Source organism: Urocampus carinirostris, chromosome 14 (assembly GCF_059441175.1).
Source record: "Urocampus carinirostris isolate Australia breed hairy pipefish chromosome 14, RoL_Ucar_1.0, whole genome shotgun sequence".
Taxonomy (NCBI): Eukaryota; Metazoa; Chordata; class Actinopteri; order Syngnathiformes; family Syngnathidae; genus Urocampus; species Urocampus carinirostris.
The window spans coordinates 34,881,783-34,901,060 of record NC_142362.1 but is presented as its reverse complement, the minus strand read 5'-3'; the positions used below and the strand labels follow the sequence as shown (position 1 = coordinate 34,901,060).

General features: G+C 37.3%; 1 protein-coding gene across 2 annotated transcripts in view; it reads right to left on the bottom strand.

Moving 5' to 3' along the window:
• LOC148353279 (neuropilin-2-like) overlaps nt 1-19,278 on the bottom strand; it is a 175,978-nt gene that overhangs the window by 9,739 nt on the left and 146,961 nt on the right. The window contains exons 16-17 of one of the 2 annotated variants that reach the window (XM_088353590.1): nt 17,232-17,264; nt 5,521-10,375 (exon numbers count right to left, since the gene is read on the bottom strand). In XM_088353590.1, coding sequence (XP_088209716.1) covers nt 10,005-10,375; nt 17,232-17,264 — 404 coding nt within the window. In that variant the 3' untranslated portion in view covers nt 5,521-10,004. Of the gene's footprint in view, nt 1-5,520; nt 10,376-17,231; nt 17,265-19,278 lie in introns of those variants that run through there. The other variant, XM_088353589.1, reaches the window with a different exon arrangement.

Here is a 19,278-nt window from a genome sequence, read left to right as displayed (position 1 = left end):
ATCTATCTATCTATCTATCTATCTATCTATCTATCTATCTATCTATCTATCTATCTATCTATCTATCTATCTATCTATCTATCTATCTATCTTTATGTCTGTCTGTCTGTCTGTCCGTCTGTATAATAGCCTACATTGCGTAAAAGTGCAGAATGTTTTTATTGATAACATATCACCAGAAAAAAAAGCCGTTTGGATCCCAAAAAGAGAGCTGAGCCGAAAAGACTCACTTCTCGAAATAGAGCCAGAATTCCATGTATACAGTAGTCTAATAAACCTGTCCTCTTAGATGCAACAGTAGAGGGAAGTAACAATTCACATGACAACCCAATATTGAGGACAGGTTATTTTTACGCATTTTTATTTTTGACATTTTTTTCATTTAAAAGAATGTGGTCTAATGAGTCAAGAAACACGCCAATGGAAATCATTTCAAGCATTTTCAAGCACTCTGCCCCAAATTCAAGCATTTTCTCGACCTTAAACACAAAATAATAAAATTCATTCATTTTAAGGATTTCAAGCATCCGTACGAATCCTGAATGTTCACTATGGTTTTATCAATGGCACAATAAAGACAATTCTAATTCTAGTGAATTAGTTTTAGTTTTATTGATCAGACAAGATCTTATTTGTTATTCAGGACGAGCACATAAGAATGCGAGCACGCGGAATGAAAGAGCGTTGTGCCAGTTTTTGGCCGACTGTTGAACGCTCGCTAATGATGGCTTTTAGAAGGCCGCCAGCGTCTTTGCACCCGAGAGAAGGAGACCAAACCTCCCTGCAGCTCCAATTAGCAGGCTGGATCAAATGCAAGACGACTCGCTGCCGGTAGGGAAAAAAACGCCCGAGCAAATGAGAAATATGAAAGAAAGGTCCAGAAAAACGGAAGATTGATTTTAAAGAACAGAACAAACGGGAGCTCGTTTGTGAAAACTTGCAGAGAAAGGAGGGGAAGTGCAAAGTGAATACTTTCCGTCTGTGTTCCGTTTGAACATAATAGAGCAGGGGTCAGGTACCTATGGCTGGCGAGCCGTATATGGCTCTTTTCATGAGTACAAATGGCTCGGAGATGAAAGTTCTCTCGTGCAAATTTCATCTGTGCTGTTACAATTCTGAGAGGCCCCTTTCGGAGTAGCGCTGGTAATAAAAGTGGTTCAGTCCAGAATATAAAGGACATCATTTCAATTACAGTTTACAGTCAAGGTGTCAAACCAATGGATTGCGTTTTGGCTTTACTTCGCTAAGTTCATCAAATGAAGGATGTTCACTGTTGAGACAATTTATGATAAAAACCATAGGCGTAACCATCCCGTTTTTGGGAGTGCTTGACCATGCTTCTTTAAAAAAGTAACTAGTTACAGTTACTCACTACTTCATTCAAAAATAACTGAGTTAGTAACTTTGTTACCTGCTTGTAAAAGTAATTCATTTCCAGGGAAAGTAACTATTTCCGTTACTTTAATAATAATTTGTTGTACGTCAAATAATTAAAAATTCTCTGAGCAGCGTTCGAATCAGTTAAATAGAGAAGAACAGACAATTGTGTTATATAACCTGGTAATATTAATTGCACCGCACCAGCAACAGATTTATCCTGCACTTGAGGTGCAAAGAAAAAGAAGGAAAAAATATAACAAAATAACAATCAGCAGTAAACAAAATAAAGCGAGTGTAATGAATTAAATCTAACTCTCACGGCCTGGGACAACTGGTCAAGTAGATATAGGCAACTGCACTTGAAATATTTTGGTCACAACAAAAGTCAGCAGTAAAACAGTAGAAAGTGAGTATCTAATCCCTCTCTCTACCTCTCGCTCCCTCCCCCTTCTCCCTTCATATCTATTCCCCCTATGTTCCGGTCCAGAGTTTTTGCTCTGAAAATGCTGGTTTACTAGTGATCCCAAGAGCCAAGAAGAGAACTGCAGGTTCGAGAGTGTTCTCTATTCAGGCCCCGATGTTGTGGAATGCTCTTCCCCCTGAGATTCGATCTGTAACCTCAGTGGAACTGTTTAAATCTAGGCTTAAAACACACTTATATTCTATAGCTTATGAATGACCTGTATTTTCTGTTGACAATATCTGTGTATAATTTGTTACTACAACTTCCATTGCAGCGCGCTCATCCTCATTTGTTGTCCCTTCTCAAGGTTACTTCAGTTTCCTCATTTTGAGGTTTGGGAGTTTTTAACTTGCCCTAATGTAGGTTTCAGATAAGGGGATGGTGTAATAATAGTCTGTGGTCTATGCAGCCCTTTGAGATTCTCGTGATTAAGGGCTATACAAATAAACATGACTTGACTTGACTCTCTCTCTCTTTCTCTCTCTCTCTCTCTCTCTCTCTCTCTGTGTAATAGCTGACAAGACATTTCTCTGTGAGGAGAGAGCAGCAGTTTTGGAAAAAAACTTATTTAAAGACTAAGGGACTACTGAGAAAGAATCCCACACTAGTTTCCCCAAGTGAGATGTTAAGTCTTGAGCGCTCTTACTCATGATATTACAGTAGGACTTTCTCCATTTTGTGACGTCATCACACATGCATTGTTTTGTGTTATTGTAGATGGCTGCCGTGTTGGGTTGAATGAGAGCTGTTTTTAAGTTGAGTGTGTTGTTGGTGAAAAAATATGCCAAAAGGCTGAGATGTCCCGCTTAGCTTCCTTACGAACTCTGACATAGCTTTAACCTCAGATCGCATGCTTAATATCATACTAGTGAAAATAACGCACCACTTTTGATCGTCAGTTACGGTAACGGCGTTGTAACGGTGGAAGAAATAATTCGTTAAATTACCACATTACTGAAAAAAATTTCCAACACTGTAAATAAGTAATGGCTTGTAGTCGGGAATTTACTACATCCCATCCATCTTCCGTTTAACTATCTGAAGGTCAATCTATCAGACAATCGACCGTGTTATTTTTGCATAAAACATGGCCGTGTGGATGGAAGGACTAAAACGACAAAAAAAAAAAAATCGGAATAACTCAAACGCATGTTAAGCCGGAACAAAAGAGGCTTTTTTTTTATGAGTTGGAACCGGCCGGAGCAGAATCCGCAAAGTGCGACACTGTGTAAAAACACTGATTTAACGAGAGATTTTATAGCGGCTTGGTGCTTCCTTTGCTGTCGTTCTTTTTAAGGGCTTTTGTGTTTCAAACAAACATCGTCCTTCTGTCAGTACGGACCTCAACCTGCCATTTTTTCCACACGAAAAACAAACAGCCAAAAAAAGCAAAAAGAAATCTATCTTTAGAAAGCACAAAGAGCAGTTTCCCTTCTGCTTTCATCTCTTTTCCATCTCTGGGCAGGTTGGCCATCTCTGTTAATGGGCCCTTCGCCGCCAAGACATATTTCTTTTTTTTTTTCTTCTCTCATTTTCTCTCCTGTGTTTTACACGCAAAGGATTTGCAGCATAGGGGAAAGAATGAAATAAGAACCGGCAGGGCTCAATAAAAAGGACAAAGGATTCAAAAGCAATGGAACAATGTGGGGAAGAAAAACAACGCAACCTACGATTAGGCCTCTCTGAAATTAGATAGAAGACCTGGGCCTGGGGTGTCAAAGTTATTTGTGCTGGGGGGCACGTGCTAGAACATTTTTTCACTGGGGCCACCCTAGTAGATATAAGAGAAAGACAGAAGGAAAGAGAGAGAAAAAGAGGCAGAGACAGTAAAAAAAAGAGAGTGAGAATGAGCGCGAAAGCTAGAGGGAAAATCAAAAACAGGGTTACAGAGTAAAAAGAGAGTGAGAGAAGGAAAGCAATGGAAAATAAGACAGGAGGGCAAAGAAAGAGTGAAAAATAAAAGAAAGATGAAAAAGAGTGAAAGAAAGAGAGGAAAAAATGAGAAAGAGAGAGGGAGAGCGAGAGTGTAAAAGGGGGGTGAGAAAAAGAATAGAAAGAAAAGAAATAGAAAGAGGTGAGAAAGTAATTGAGAAAAAAGGTGAGAAAGAAAAAAGTGAACATGAGAACTAAAGAGAAAAAGAGAGAAAGTGAGAAAAAGAAATACATGCAGAAAGAGAAATAATTTCTATATATATTATTATATATATATATACATATATATATATATATATATAGAGAGAGAGAGAAGAGAGAGAGAGAGAGAGAGAGAGAGAGAGAGAGAGAGAGAGAGAGAGAGAGAGAGAGAGAGAGAGAGAGAGAGAGAGAGAGAGAGACACTCAAGTACCAACAGCTCCAGTTGCTTTGCGAATGGCGTCTGGCTTGGGTGACTTCAAGTGGACATATTCAAACATGCAGGTAATTTTTCTCTAGCGTCTCTCTGTGCTGTCTCGCGGGCCCTATTAATTAAAACCCTCGGCCGTCCTGATCTGGCCCGCGGGCCACATGCTTGACATCTTTGAATTGAGCTCATCTTTTGGTTGCTTTGACATCTCTTGCTTTGGTGCATTACTGTCTAAGAGCACTCTTGCTCACATTATTAAGTTTGAACCAGTTAAGACTATTGAGTCTTGGTAGGCACATTGAAAAGGCTGTGTCTTCCCCCCAACTTAGGGGGGCGGCCAAGATAGTGTAAAATTAGGCACTATTATGGATAAGACAGATTTCTACTGCGTCATGCTGAAAAAAACTTCATAAATGTGTATTCAATCTTTCTGGCATCCAGCAAAATCTTAAAAGCGAATATACATTCTCCTGGTTCTTATTCGTAAAATTTATGACAAAAGAACCGACAGAGGCGATCATCATAATAAACATTTATTAAGACTTTGTTTAAGCAGCTCAATCAATCAAACATTTTAATCAAAACAAAACTCTTGTAAAGCTAATTTGATTCTTAAAGGGACACTGAGTAATAATTAAACCACTAGGCGTCGCTGTATTGTGTAGTGTCTTTTTGATGTTTCTGGGTACCCGTAATAGTAAGATTACGGAAAAATTATGTCACCTTCTATTCTGTATTGCTTAAGTTATGTAAAATGAATACAAATTTCTTGACCTACAAGTATATAAAAAGAATTGTTAATGTGTTTATTTGTATTATTTAAATCACCGGTGTTGTTTTCAATGACATTTTTTGTATTTCTTTTAATCACTATTTACCACTAGGAAGCGCTAAATAATACACAATGTCCCTTTAACAAAGATAACCTTTCTATTTACATTACAATATGTTTTATGTTACCCACACTAACCCAAACAGTATCAATACTGTGTTTATGAAATGTGAAGATGAAAAATCCAGTCCCAGAGCGGCCATTTTGTCATGCGAAGCAGCGACTTCTTTATCACGTGACACCACAAGACAAAATGGCTGCCAGTCTATAATGGCCAAGAGAAACAGTGGATTTAGCTGCTAAAATCATACTTTAAAACCCAAATTTTATCAGTATGAATTTATAAGAGAAAATTATTTTTGGAACAAGTTTTTACTCTAAAATTTAAATGTAACTCACTGCAAAAAAAAAAAAAATTAAAATCTTGTTTCATTAGCAGAACATTTGCTTATTTCCGGTAACCATTTTATTTACCATAATTTAACTTGTTTTCTAGAGAAACTTCTTAAAATGGGTAAAACTGACTGATAGTGGATGCTAAATAGATGCATGTTTCTGATTTTAGTCAAAAAAACCATTTTTACATTGAGAACAATTATGTTGCCAATCAAAAGTATTAGCCCGTTCAAGAACCTTTTGCCTTATTGCCACATTTGAGGCTTAAAAAAAAAACAAAAAAAAACAAGAAAATATTTTCCAAGAAGACAACATTCTAAAGTAAAAGCCTTTTTATAGTATATTTGTAACAAAAAAGAAAAGTAGCTCTTGCAAAAATACTGACCCCCTGTTTTTCATGCTCAGCTATCTGACTTCAGAAGTTCACTGATGACTTCTGAATTATCTAATGTCGAGCTAAGTGAGTAACAATGACAAACAAGGGGCGCCATTTGTGCCATTGAGTCTCATTCTAAATGCACGTGTTCTGTGATGGGCTCACAGGTCTGTGAAAGTAGACACTGGAGAACAGAAAGAATTATGAACACCAAAGAACACACCAAGCAAGTCCGGTATAAAGTTGTGGAGAAATTCAAATCGAGAATTAAATCCAAGAAGATTTCGCAACATTTGCACATTTCCAGGAGCACTCTGGAAGCAATAATATAAAAATGGAGAGAGATTGAAAACTAATGCAAACCTACTAAGACTTGGCTGTTCCTCTAAACCTTCGGCCAAAATAAGGAGGCAACTAATCAGAGGAGCAACCAAGGGCTAAATGATCACATATAGAGAAATCACAAATGAAGGCATACACAGCTTAGGTGGTACAATCTGTGCATACGACTATGATCTTACTCTGCATAAATCTGCCCTTTGTAGAAGATAGAACAAAACCGTTTCTGAAATAATACCAAAAAAAGGCCTGGTTGGCGTCTGCAAAAAGGCATGGGAGACACAAATAACATGTGGAACAAGGAGCTGTGGTCAGATGAGACAAAAATTAAAGTTGAGCTGTTTTATAAAGAGGAATGGGCTAATATTTCTGTATCAAGATGTGCAAAACGTATAGAGACATACCCAAAAAGTGGCTGTGATCGCAGCAAAAATAGGTTGTACAAAGTATTAACTCAAAGGGGGTTATTATTTTTGCATCACCTGCTCTTTTTATCTGTTATCACGATATAGAATGTCAGATACATTTGGTTTCTTTTCATGGTGGACTCTTTTACAGTATTTTGTTGATTCTTGGAAAATATTTTAAGTTAAAGGCCTGAAATATGGCCAATAGTTTTGCAAGGCACTGTATCTCCCTTACAGACACTAACTCCTAATCTGATCATTTTATATCTCATATATCTTATTTTTTTTTACAATTTTAAGGATTACTATTTACATTTCACAACAGACGTCTAAGAAAATATGGTAAAATAATAAAAATTATACTTGAAATGAAGAAACTTTCCCGCCAATGGGGTAAAAATGTATATATCGCAATGAGTGGTCAACTATTTATGATCATCAGTAAAAATATATATATTTTTAAAACAACATTATCTGATGAAACCAAAACACACATGAACAAACAAACAAAAATACTCCTTAAGCTTATTGTGATAAATTAATATTTTTCCTAAATGTTCCACAAAGTTAAAGAGCCATTGAAAAATAAGACATTCAATTTTGTTGAAACAACAACAAAAATAGACAAATACTTGTTAAAAATGGAAAAAAAATACATTTGTTGATGCTAAAGGTGGGACCAAATCACGTGCAAAAATAAATTATGTATACCAGGGGTCTCCGACCTTTTTAAGTACTTTATGTTACCAGAGCAAAGCGCACCCAGTTTGAAGGCATTTCTAAAACAGAAACTTAGCTAGATGCCTTGCTAGATAGCTAAAAAGTAGCTTGATTGTTCGTTAGAAAAGTAAACAGGTAAACAAACTGAAAGGAGGCCGGATCGCTCGCTAAAAGAGTAAAACGCCAACCATATAGCCAAACAGAAAGCTAAAAAATGCTAGATAACTAGCTAGAAAATAGGCCAAAATATAGCACAACTACAGAAAAAGTTAAAATGTCAATTACATAGCATGCAAAACATGTTAAAAGCTAGCTAAATAGCTTACCAAATAACTAAAAATGGAGAAAGATAGCTAGCTACAAAGCTAAAAAAGTAGCCATATATAGCCAGTTAAAAATAAAATGCTCATTTATAAAACCCATCAATCGGAATTTAGTTTGTTGTATTTCCCGTCAAAGAAATCAATAAAAATATTAATAAATAAATTCCTTTATACATGAGTAGATTGTCATTTTGTTCTCTTGATAAATTGCTTAAAAATGATCATCAATACTTGTATGGATTTTGTTTTGTCCATGAACTGGAATTGATATATTTGAATTTCCAAAATAACAATTTGACGTTATTATTATGTTATTACCAGGTTCTTTATTAAAAAATAGGGTCTAATAGACTCACGATGACTATCATAATGACCCAGCACTCGTGAGCTATTTTCAGAATACGTCCGCTAGACCAGGGTGCCGGCACCACATTGGAGACCCCTGATGTATACAATAAACATAGCGATGTTAGAAAAACCATCAGATTGGATATAATTTAATTGACACAATTGATGAAGGCTCTAACAAAGTCGTACGTAAAAGGCTTAAGGGCTTTGTGAATACAAAGGTCACAGTGCTGGCTGGCTTTGTTTCATCTAATGAATAAAAAGCAAAATGTTTCGGCCTTTAGAAGGCGATCAATCAAGCGTCGCGCATGAATGTAAAGTTGCCGCTTCACATGCTAAAAGATATATCCAATTTTCCTTTCTCCTTCGTTTGCCCGACGTGAAACTTCTAGCCAAGATAAAGCATTTAAACTAACCTTCGCCAAACAAAGGCACGTATTTTTTTCCAGTACAATTGAAACAATTTATCAGTGGATCTCAACAATACGTGTGTAATTTTTTTCGAGACAAATCTCTCCCTATAAATGGGTAAAATGACTGTAACCTGTAGCTTACATTTTCAGTTGCAGGAAGTCTTTTCCATTATAATTAATCACTGGGAAACGTGACCTCAAAATTTTGCATGTTCCATAATAAATGTCCATAATTGATACGTAATCCTTGCACTAATACACATTTCATAGTGCTCTGGCTAGGTGTAGCAAGTACCTCTCCTATTGGAGGCGATGATGCGTCATAGGACAATGCCATACAAACTAAATCTGCTGCTGTTAACTCATTCAATGCCAACGACGCAATAGATGTCAAACATCTATTTCAAACTCAGTGCCATTGACTGCTTTCAATGTAAATACTCCATTTTTTCCATTGCTGTCACTGCATATACAATATAATCATAATTCTACAAGTTTCCAGTTATCCAATTTTCATTCTTTTAATAGTCACGTCGATATTTTAATTGCATTAACCATTTGTTAACTAATACACCTTATGATTATCCACACATTTGCATGTAGTTATTTACTTTTTGTTTTATTCACTTGACATCTCAATGTATGCATTCATTCCGTATTTATACAGTCTCAACATTGTTCTCAGTGGTGTTTTGGTTTACTCCTTTGGGAATTTTCCACTGACTTGTGTTTCATTGTTATCATAGTCAACTGTGATCAGCCCCTCTGGTCAACAAATGATTTTCAGACATTTTGAAAGTGCACTTGTGAAACCATTGCATCCATATGTACTTATAAGCTCAGAACATTTTTACAATTATTATTATTTTTCTATTGTAAGAAAAACTGTAACTGCTTCACCCTACTGTTTGTTATTACTGTCTTGTCTTGCAAACCAGATGTTAAACAAACATGGTAAGTAGAAAGGACTGTCGTCCTTCACCATCTAAATAGCCTGTCAGTGAATTAACTCCACTGGCAGTGAATGAGTTAATCACGAGGGAGGAAATGCAATGGTGAAGAAAAGCCACCAGAGAGAAATATCTGCATCATTTTTTAAGCCAGACTTGTGAAAAATGGCAACAATTTCAAGCATTTACAAGCACTTCACCCAAACCTCAAGCACTTTTCAATCCTTGAAAACACGACATTAAGAATCAAGCATTTTCAAGGATTTCAGGCACTATAGTGGGCTCCATCCCAGACATGGTGCCCCCTAGGCGGATGGAGGACACATTACTGGATGGCTCAGTGATGGAGCAAGGCAGGCATGCAGTAAGAATTCTGAGTACATGAAACCTGGGCTGACTCTCAGTGCCAACCAGTGTCCATGCCATAGATTAGAGAGGAGCAGACGGTCATTACTTGCTCTGAATTCAACCAAAAAAGAAAATCAAAAGCTGTGAGGTCAAAACGTGTCCCATATTGTGCTCCGATTTAGGTTGATCTTCGTCTGCTCACGGCCAGGATGGACAATTATCACTCCGTAGACCGTTTTTCTTTCGTCAGTGTGATGGCTCCTCCAAGCCTAAACTCCAACCTGGTCCATATGGCGATGAAAAAAAGACCACTCGGGAATTCCATAAGTCTTACGAAATATCCACCAGGTTGTCAAGCTGTCCAGATTTCAACACTGGGTGTCACGGCAGTCTTCTTTGTCCTGGCCAATGACTAACACGGTCTCGAAGTTCGGCCCGCTTTGCGCTCCAGACGGGTTTTGCCTGGTGTAACGGCTCAGATTACAGCTGGAGTTTTGGTTGTAGAAGCAGTTGGGGTGGTTGAGATGTTGAGTGTGGTGATAGAGCACCGAATGGTGTTGTCCACTTCCAGTCTTGGTGCCCCCCCAGCGGAGCCGGCAGCAGCACAAACACACCAGCAAGATTGCTGTAAGCAGCAGGAGGAGGGTGCCAACTCCCGCTAACAGGAAGTACCAGTGGGCAGCAAATCTCTGCACCGCCACTGTCCCTACAGTGGGCTCCATCCCAGACATGGCGCCCCCTAGGGGGATGGAGGACACGTTACTGGATGGCTCAATGATGGAGCAAGGCAGGCATGCAGGCTACTATATTGCGGCCAGGGGAGTCAAATATGTCATGGATTATTGTTACGGGATATCAAAAACCGAGTAATGCTGATTTGTGCTGGTGCATTGAGCCAGGTAACCAGTTATTCATTGTTTCGTTACTGAGGGTGAAATGAATTGGTACATTTCCTTAAGCACATGTTAGGACAGGAGTGACAAACTTTGTTCAGCTCACGGGCTACATGATAGAACAACTTTCATGAGGGGCAAGACTAGCAGATTAAAAAGAAAGAAAGATAAGGGGGTAGAGAGAGGATAGCGAGGACAAAAAGAGGAGAAAGATAGAAAGAGAAAGAAAGAAATAAAGAAAAAGGAAAACAATAAAGAAAAAAGAAATAGCGAGAGAAAAAGAGAGAAGGGGAAAAGAGACTGATACAGAAATAGAGAGAAGAAGAAGAAAAGAGAGACAGAGATGATAGAGAGAGCAAGAGAGAGACAGAGAGACAGAGAGACAGAGAGACAGAGAGGGAGAAAGACAGAGTGTAAGAAAGAGAAAGTGAGGAAGAGATAGAAGAAAGAAGAGAGAGAGAGAGAAAGACAGACAGACAGAGAGGGAAAAAGACAGAGAGTAAGACAAAGAAAAGAGGAAGAAGAAAAAAGAGAGAAATAGAGAAAAAAAAGAAAAAATATAGAGACAGAGAGATTAAGAGAAATAGATAGAAAGAAAAGAAAGAAAGAAAGAAAGAAAGAAAGAAAGAAAGAAAGTTATACAGCTACTGTTGCTTTGTGAGTGGTGCCTGGACATCAATTGGAAATATGTAAAACTGCAGCTCATTTTTCTTTTGCGCTTCTCTCGGCATTGTCTTTTGGGCCTGATCCGGCTTGCGGGCCGCATGTTTGACACAGGTACCCTAGGTAGAACCTTTGGTAAAATTTTAAAATGTCATTTCTTTGTTTTCTAATTTTGCTTTACTGGGCTGTAAGCTTCTGTTTTCTTTGTTTGATTTTGAACATTTCTTCCCTGCTTGAAATGCAATAGGGGAAGGCTCTTTAAAGCTTTGGCTTTACCTTACTTACTCCCTTTGAGCACATCTTTATGCCTTATATTTATGTTTTGCAAATCTGTCTTGGGTAAACATTTTAGTCGTTTCCTTTTGACATAAGAGTGGCCAGCATGTGACACGTCCTCTTCTTGCAATCAGGTTTCGATTTATTTTGGTCCACTCTTATTTATATTTAAGTGCTTGTCCTGTTCTATTAAACCGCAAGATGTTGACTTGAAAATCTAAGCAAACACTATGGTAAAATAAGAAAAAACATTTTTTTTCAGAAAGAATTTTCTTGTGCCGTAGCTCAACATTTTCTTAAATATTTTTACGTTTAATGTTCATTGCAGGGCACGTCAACATTCCTAGTTTAAAAAAAAAAAGAGGAAAGTGAGGAAAAAATACGTTAAAATAAGAAAATCATCTTTCCAGGTTCTGTTGCCATCTACATTGAAATCAATTATTGACTTTTAATAAAGGATCGATGTCAAATTATGAAAAAGTAGAACACTTTTTTCATTCATACATTTTGCAATGAGTTTAAATGATGTATTCATGGAGGCACCCAGAGTTATTTAGGGTGCGTTTCTCTTAAAACCCTTTTTCATTTTGGTGATGTTTTACTTTTGTGACAACGTATAGTTCTTTGATTTTTTTTAAGCTCCAAACAGAAAAAAATGAATTCAATGTTAAATATATTTATCAAACAATTAATCTCATACAAAAAAAATGGACGAACTGATCTGCCAAGTTTATGACATAACAATCATACTTCAATGTACATTATGATTAAATATTAGTATGAGTTTTATCTTTTTACTGTATTGTTATTTTCCTTTACTTTTTCCTCAATTTCTGAGGGCCAAACACTGCAATACGACCAGGAGAAAGTACAATAGGAAAAATACTTCTAAAAATTAAGTAAAATAAAATAAATTCTACTTAAAATTAGCAAAAACTACATGGATTTGTTGTTGTTTTGCCTAACTCAACTGCTTCTTCTGCCCTGTATCATCCGTGCAAGCCAAAAATCACAAATTTCCTTACCACACCTCGAGAAGGAGGAGGGGTCATGCGTAAAATGCACCCAAATAATGATCACAAAACAAATACACTAACAATCAGACCAAATTGGATTCATGAAAAGCTTATTTATCAGATGACTGCAAGAAATGATCCCAAGCTAAAAGCCGCGTCCTTCCCCCATTTAGTTGCCAAAGTGTTAATCCCAACAATCACACATCAATCTTGTTTGTGGTCAACATTAGTTTTGGCCACAAAGTGCACGAATGTAGAGCCAAACCAGATTACTGACAGTTATGGCACATAAAGACCACAACTTCCCTGCAACAAATGATTTACCAATAATCACAAACTCCGCTGTTGTCCTAAACCAGGGGTTGGCAACTCAAAAGTCAAGAGAGCCATATTGGATACCCCACTCTCCCCCCAAAAAATGTGGAGCCGCAAAAAATTGTTGTTGTGAGCCGATGATACTACACATTTTCCGGGCATTGAAAAATGTCAGTCCGTGTCACGTTTTTCATCCTACAGAAACCATATTTAAAAAAATATGTTCCTTCTCCACTTTTTTCAATATGTAAACATTTTTAGAAAGGTGCCAGGGAGCTAGTCCACAATTCTAAAGAGCTGCATGCGGCTCCTGAGCCGCGAGTTGCCGACCCCGGTCCAAAGCAGGCAAATGTACATGCAGAGAATTAGTTTTCATACACACAAATGATTCCTTTTTGCCCGTTTTCATCCAAGTATCTCGCATGATGCAAAAAGCCAAAGCATTGACATGCAAATGCTCAAGCCAAACATTCAGCTTGGAGACTTTTGGAATTGGATGAACATTGAGGATTGGCCACGTTGGCAGAAACACGGCGTTTGGAAGTCTGAAAGCGCTCAAAAACTGGCTGGGATTTGCATTCAAACATTTGTCTTTAATCAAATGAAAACTAGTGCAGCAGAAATTAGCAACTTTATTCCAGGGGCGGGCCATGCATTTCCCATCTAGGCCTTCGGCAGAGGTAAAATCTTAAGCCCAAGCCTGACGTGCCTTAAAGCTCCAATGTGTGATATTTGACCACTAAATGGCACTGGAAGTCTTAGAACGATTAAGAACGAGGGCTAGAGCTACACGGCGGAATTACAGACAAACATGGCGCCGAAGTGGGGATTTTAGGGTGTAAAGGAAATACAAGTTATTCTACCGTTTTTTTTTTAAATAAAAATTTGCTTTGGTATTACAGTTCATGTAGTTTTGTCTAGTTTCTGTAGTGCAGTGGTTCGCACACTCACCAAACACGCGAAAGGTCCCCAGTTCAAGACCGAGTGGAAACATATGTTGACCTGGAGAGGGATGGGCGCCACGAGCCTTTACTTGCCCAAAACACACCATACCAAATGGTGCCCCTACGACCCTAGTGGTTAATGGATCCAACAAACCAACGATTTATATCAATGTTGTTGTTTTTTTTACTGAAAGTATTTTGTACCACTAGGAGGCACCAAATGTTACAAAATGTCCCTTTAGATGTTAATCATAACGTTAGGGTCGGCTTAGGCTTCACTCTCACTGACTTTTCTTTTTTATTTTCTGCCGCAGTTTTACTTCTTTGTCTCTCTGCCTTTCTTTCTAAGTGCCGCCTGTTTTAAGAATGGTCTTGTTTTTAACCCAAAATGACAACGAGTTCAAAATTTCCAGTCAACTCTTGAAAAATCCGTCATTGATGGTCAGAGAAATCTAAAATATGCAAAAGTTTACAGTCGTGTTTAACACATTTGATTTATATTTTCATTTTTTCCATATTTTTAATTTGTATCGTTTTGACCAGAGATATTTGTTATGGCGAGCATTTTAAGTTATATAATGTTTAAGTTTGTTCATTTTGGAATGATATAAGTGTTTGTCAAATTTCGTAAATAAAGACAGGCTTTAGGTGTCGCTGTGGCAGTTTATCTCCAATAAATTCATTAATTCTCTTTGAACCATTGTGGGTTGACAAAAACACTGTTAAATCAACACAATATATTTGCTTGTGCAAGCTGTACTCAAGTTTAACGGCGGTTGGCATGATCATATTCCGTGCAGATTACTGATCCTGGCAACAAATGATGGCTGAAATTTAATTGGTTAAATATTTAATTATGAAAAGCACACATCTGGAAGCAGCACAACAAGAGGAAAAACAATGAAAGGAAGCTAACAGCCATTTTGGAAATATTAAATAAGTATTCACGGGCAAAATATAATTCCCATCACACGATTAAGAAATGTTTGAAGCCTGGAAAGAAGGCGTAGCAGGACCTGACATCCCACCACTGCTTTATTGATATCAGGGAACCATTTTCTGTGAATTTTCTATAACCAGCTAAAATTCATTGTGACTATAGGGTGAACATAATTACCACTGAGGGCCATTAAAATTTGAGCGAGTGTCTAATTCCCAATCAAAATAGATTATTTGGTGTTTTTAAAATGCAAATACTTGAATGTGAAATAATATACATATTGATTTTTGTAAGAAACGCTTTTGAGAACTGTATTTATATTCTCGAACTCTCATTGAGTCCAAGTAGCCAGTCTGAGGAAAGAGTCACTTGATTGTAGTCCTGCCTTTTGTTTTGACTATTTATAGGAACAAAGAAAAAAAATAAACCTCCACGCTGACAGCAGTCAAACAAAACGTCTCATCTTTTTCCAGTGAAGCCAGCGCATAATTATAATAATAAAAACATCTTTTTGCGTTTTATTTGTCTCACTTCCACACACCCCTGCTGAGTTTCGACACGAGCACGTTGAAATCCGATCCTGAAGTTTCTCAGTAAGGTCAAAAGTTGATCTTTTTATTCTGTCACGTTGCGTGTGCACTACTACATTTACTGACATCATTGTGTTTAGAAATTTGTGTCATGTTTGTGTGTTGCACAAATGTGCATGTGCAAGCTGAGAAAATAAGAGTAAGCGGTGGCAAACTAGGCTTTTACCTATAGTATAACTTGCCGGGGGGGCGCTGGTGTAGGGCCTTGGTTTGTTTACTAACACCTACCCTGATTTCAGGACTATAAGGCGCATTCAAAAAACCCAAATTGGCCAGAAAACTCAAATTGGCCAGAAATTTGAAAGTGCGCCTTATAATCGGGTGAGCCTCATTTATCAGGAAATAAAGTGGATAAAATTGGAAATGCATAGTTACAATTAAACAATACTGTAACTGTAACTGTTCTGCCCTTCAGGAACATAGAGGCGTCTTTGAGTGCCATCATGTGGTAAACATGTTAATCGTACAAACATGCTTGTTACAACGAATGATAAAAAGGTTTCTTCTAATGACCAAAGAATAGTACGTTTTTTTTTGTTTTCTCCAATTTTTATGGCTCCGACAATTATTTGATAGCTTTTCATCTAATAGCGTAATCAATCACTTTCTCATGCTTTAGTTATCACGGGTTTTCTGCTTTGCGGATTTGGAATTGAATTGTTTTTGTTGTCATTGTTGTCAGCAAATCATGCATTGTGTTCTGCACCAGACACCACACAACAAATACCATCATGGAGGCAGGTTGTATGTGTGCGCATGTCGAATGGGCGTGACTGCCTGTGTGCACGACTGTGACCAGCTGGTGTAGGCTGTCAAACAGCAAGGGCGGGCACTCACGCCAAAGTGAACCGTGGTGACAGTTGGCTTCTAGCGGCTCGTTACATTCATCAATTAAATTGGACTCTGAGGAAAGTCACAAGAGTGCGAATAAGTGTTGATCAATACAAGGTGTTCTGTGGATTGTTATTGGGTCCTGGACGACACTGAGGAGGCATTGGGAGAGAAGGCAATATCGGTGCTGCAGGTACAGACTACCGCAGCTAGGCTACTAAAAACCCTCTGCCAAGCCAGTATCTTACAGGAAGAACAATTTCCCATAAAACTGAAGAGCTGGAGCTACAAGCATGCCGCTATCCAGCCGCTACCTGAATTGCTTTCTTACTCTGCAAAGAGAAGCCCCCCAATTATTTATAATGACAATAAAGACCATTCATTCAACTGCAATTCTGTGTTATGTGGTTTTATTTGTAGATCTATAGTTGGTATTTTTTCACAGTCGTATACTCTCAGTCGGTAGGGACGTCATCTTGAGGGTAATTTGACCGTTTGGGGCTTTTTATGAAGGTGGATTTCCACTTTTCACAAGGGGTTCTGGTCCATATTAACAGCGATAGCTGAGGGATTACTGTAATTATTGGTGCTGGTGTTATACGCCTTGTCTGATTTGAATTTCTTCTAAGTCTTTTAAGTGTTAAGGTTACAGACTCATAAAATCGCTTGTATAAATCTATAATTCGTTAAAAGCGGTATTAAGGAACATAAGGGCATACGACCTAGCATCTTACTGATAGCTTACATAACAGGTCGCTATACCATCACTCTGTTAAAGAGCACTGTTGCTAGTCTCCCTCACAAGCCTCTTGCACGACTTGCAAAGATTTAAACAATCCATTCCAGACTGAAGACTCAGCAGTCTGGCAAATTCCTTTTAAATATTCTTTTGGAAACTTGAGCACTACAAGCGAGACGGAAGCCAAGCCGAAACGTTGCAGTAAAATTGACATTAGCTATCATATGTACATTTTACAGTTAACTCTTAGCAGCAGATACTCCCGAGTCTGCTTCTGTCTATATAACATATTTCTTTATACAATCTCAAATTTCCGCACGCGTTGAAGCTGAGCCAAGCAACAGGCAAAAAGCAGACGTTTGGTAGAGGAGAGCAAAAAGAAACTCACTTGTTATGTCAGGAGTCAATGGATGGAAAGTCTCTGTGGAAAGAAAAGAATAAAAAACAACTATTAGATGGCACTTTAATACAAAATGTTTCACCTGAAACTGACCAGAGTAACTTCACTTTATGAGGCAGAATAACATCAAAATTGGTAATATAAATATGATTTTAATTTATGTGTACAAGTAACATGTTTAAAACACATTACTACATGGACACCTGCCTAAATGGATTTAGAGACATCTTGCTACTTCATGCTACTTTTATCGCTAGGTCATTGGTTCACAGATTTTCATCGTGCATAGTGTTTTGAATTCTGATTGGCTAAACGGAGGAAGATGCTTTTTATCGCCAACAAATATGAACCACCTCACCTGCTAAACTTGCTCAGAAGCTACAAGTGAGTCTCCTTAATGTTTCCCTGGCGCTTTTTTGTTTTTGTGTTATTTATTTACGATAGGACCGAAAGGTATAAGCATGTTTCCAAAACGTCCACATGATAGCGGCAAAGTATCAAATAAAGTGAAGAGTATCGGGTCCTTATTTAACATACAAATAAAAAATATAAACATACAAATAAAAGAAAAAAGGAAATAAAAGAATGAAGACACAAGGAGAAGGGGAAAAAAAGAAAGAAAATATGAAAAAAAAACACAGAAAAGGAAGGGAGGTAAATTTTAAAAAAAGGTAAATATGAAAAAGAAGAAATAAAAGGAACAATAACAAAAATAAAAGTTTAAATGAGCTAAAATTGTCCAACAGTGGAATATATTCTTTACGATGTTCTTTGGAAGGCCACATTTTTTTGAGATACATGTTTACATGATAGTTCATATATTTCTTCTAATTATATTGTTTTATTTACCCACAGGAGGCGCCAAATAATACACACTGAGTCTGTGAAGAAATCCGATAGAGGGGAGAGTTGGTTTGGATAAATTACCACATTTTTTTAGATTCTGTGGATCGGGTCCTTAAATTTTAAAGTTGTGCATAAAAATAGCAAATATTTCTTTTTAAAATAATAATTTCAAAGTACAGTTATTTAAAAAATTTTTTTTTTGAAAGTACAGGACTTTTTTGTTCGACACGTTCTTGAGCCTGTAAATTGGGTTTGTTCATGAGTAATAAATAATAAATAGATAAAGGTTAAAGATAAAGTGGTTCTAACCCCTTTATCCGCAATACCCAAGGGATTACAATAAAAAGTATTGTCAATTCAATTTTGAGCAGACCTCGCTTCAAAAAGTCAATATAAAAATAATTCATTTTAATTTTTATTTTGGAGGTAAATTTCAGATTTACTAATCTTTTGCAAACCCCTGAAAACTTGTCAGAATCAATAAATGTCCGTTTTAACAGGATTTTTACACCTTTTTATGGCCAAATAGCAAGCACTTTTTAAAGACTTTCAAAGCCAATTTCCCAATTTTTCCTGTACCAGAGTGGATAATGTAGTTTGTCGAGCCTCAAACAGATCTATAATTAACATATCCAGTTTTTATTCTTGCTCGTGCAATTTTGAAGACATATGAATTTTAGATCTTGAGTAAATTACGGATATCTTTGTTTTTTTAGACAAATCTCTCCCCATATAGGTGTTGGGTAAAAATTACAGTAATATGTAACTTACATTTTCAGTTACAGGAAGTTCTCCTCATTACAATTTAACACTGGAGACACTACCTTAATTTGTTGCATGGTTCACAATAAATGTCCATAATTGATGAGTAATCCTTGCACCAATACACAATTTAAAGTGCCATGTTTCTGTGTGGCATGCACCTGTCCTCTGAAGCTCGACGCAATGCCGTACAAACTAATGTCTGCTGCAGTTAATCACGAGGGACGAAGAAATGCAATGGCAAAGCGAAGCAACCAGAGAGCAGTGTCTGTGTCATCTTTACTTTAAGCAGACTTGTTGAGAAACATGGCAACAATATCAAGCATTCACCCATTTAAAATTTTTTTTTCCTTCTCTTTGAATCAATAAACTTTTAATGAATTAACATGATAAAAAGCAATGTTCGAGCTTAGAGTAAAACAAATCA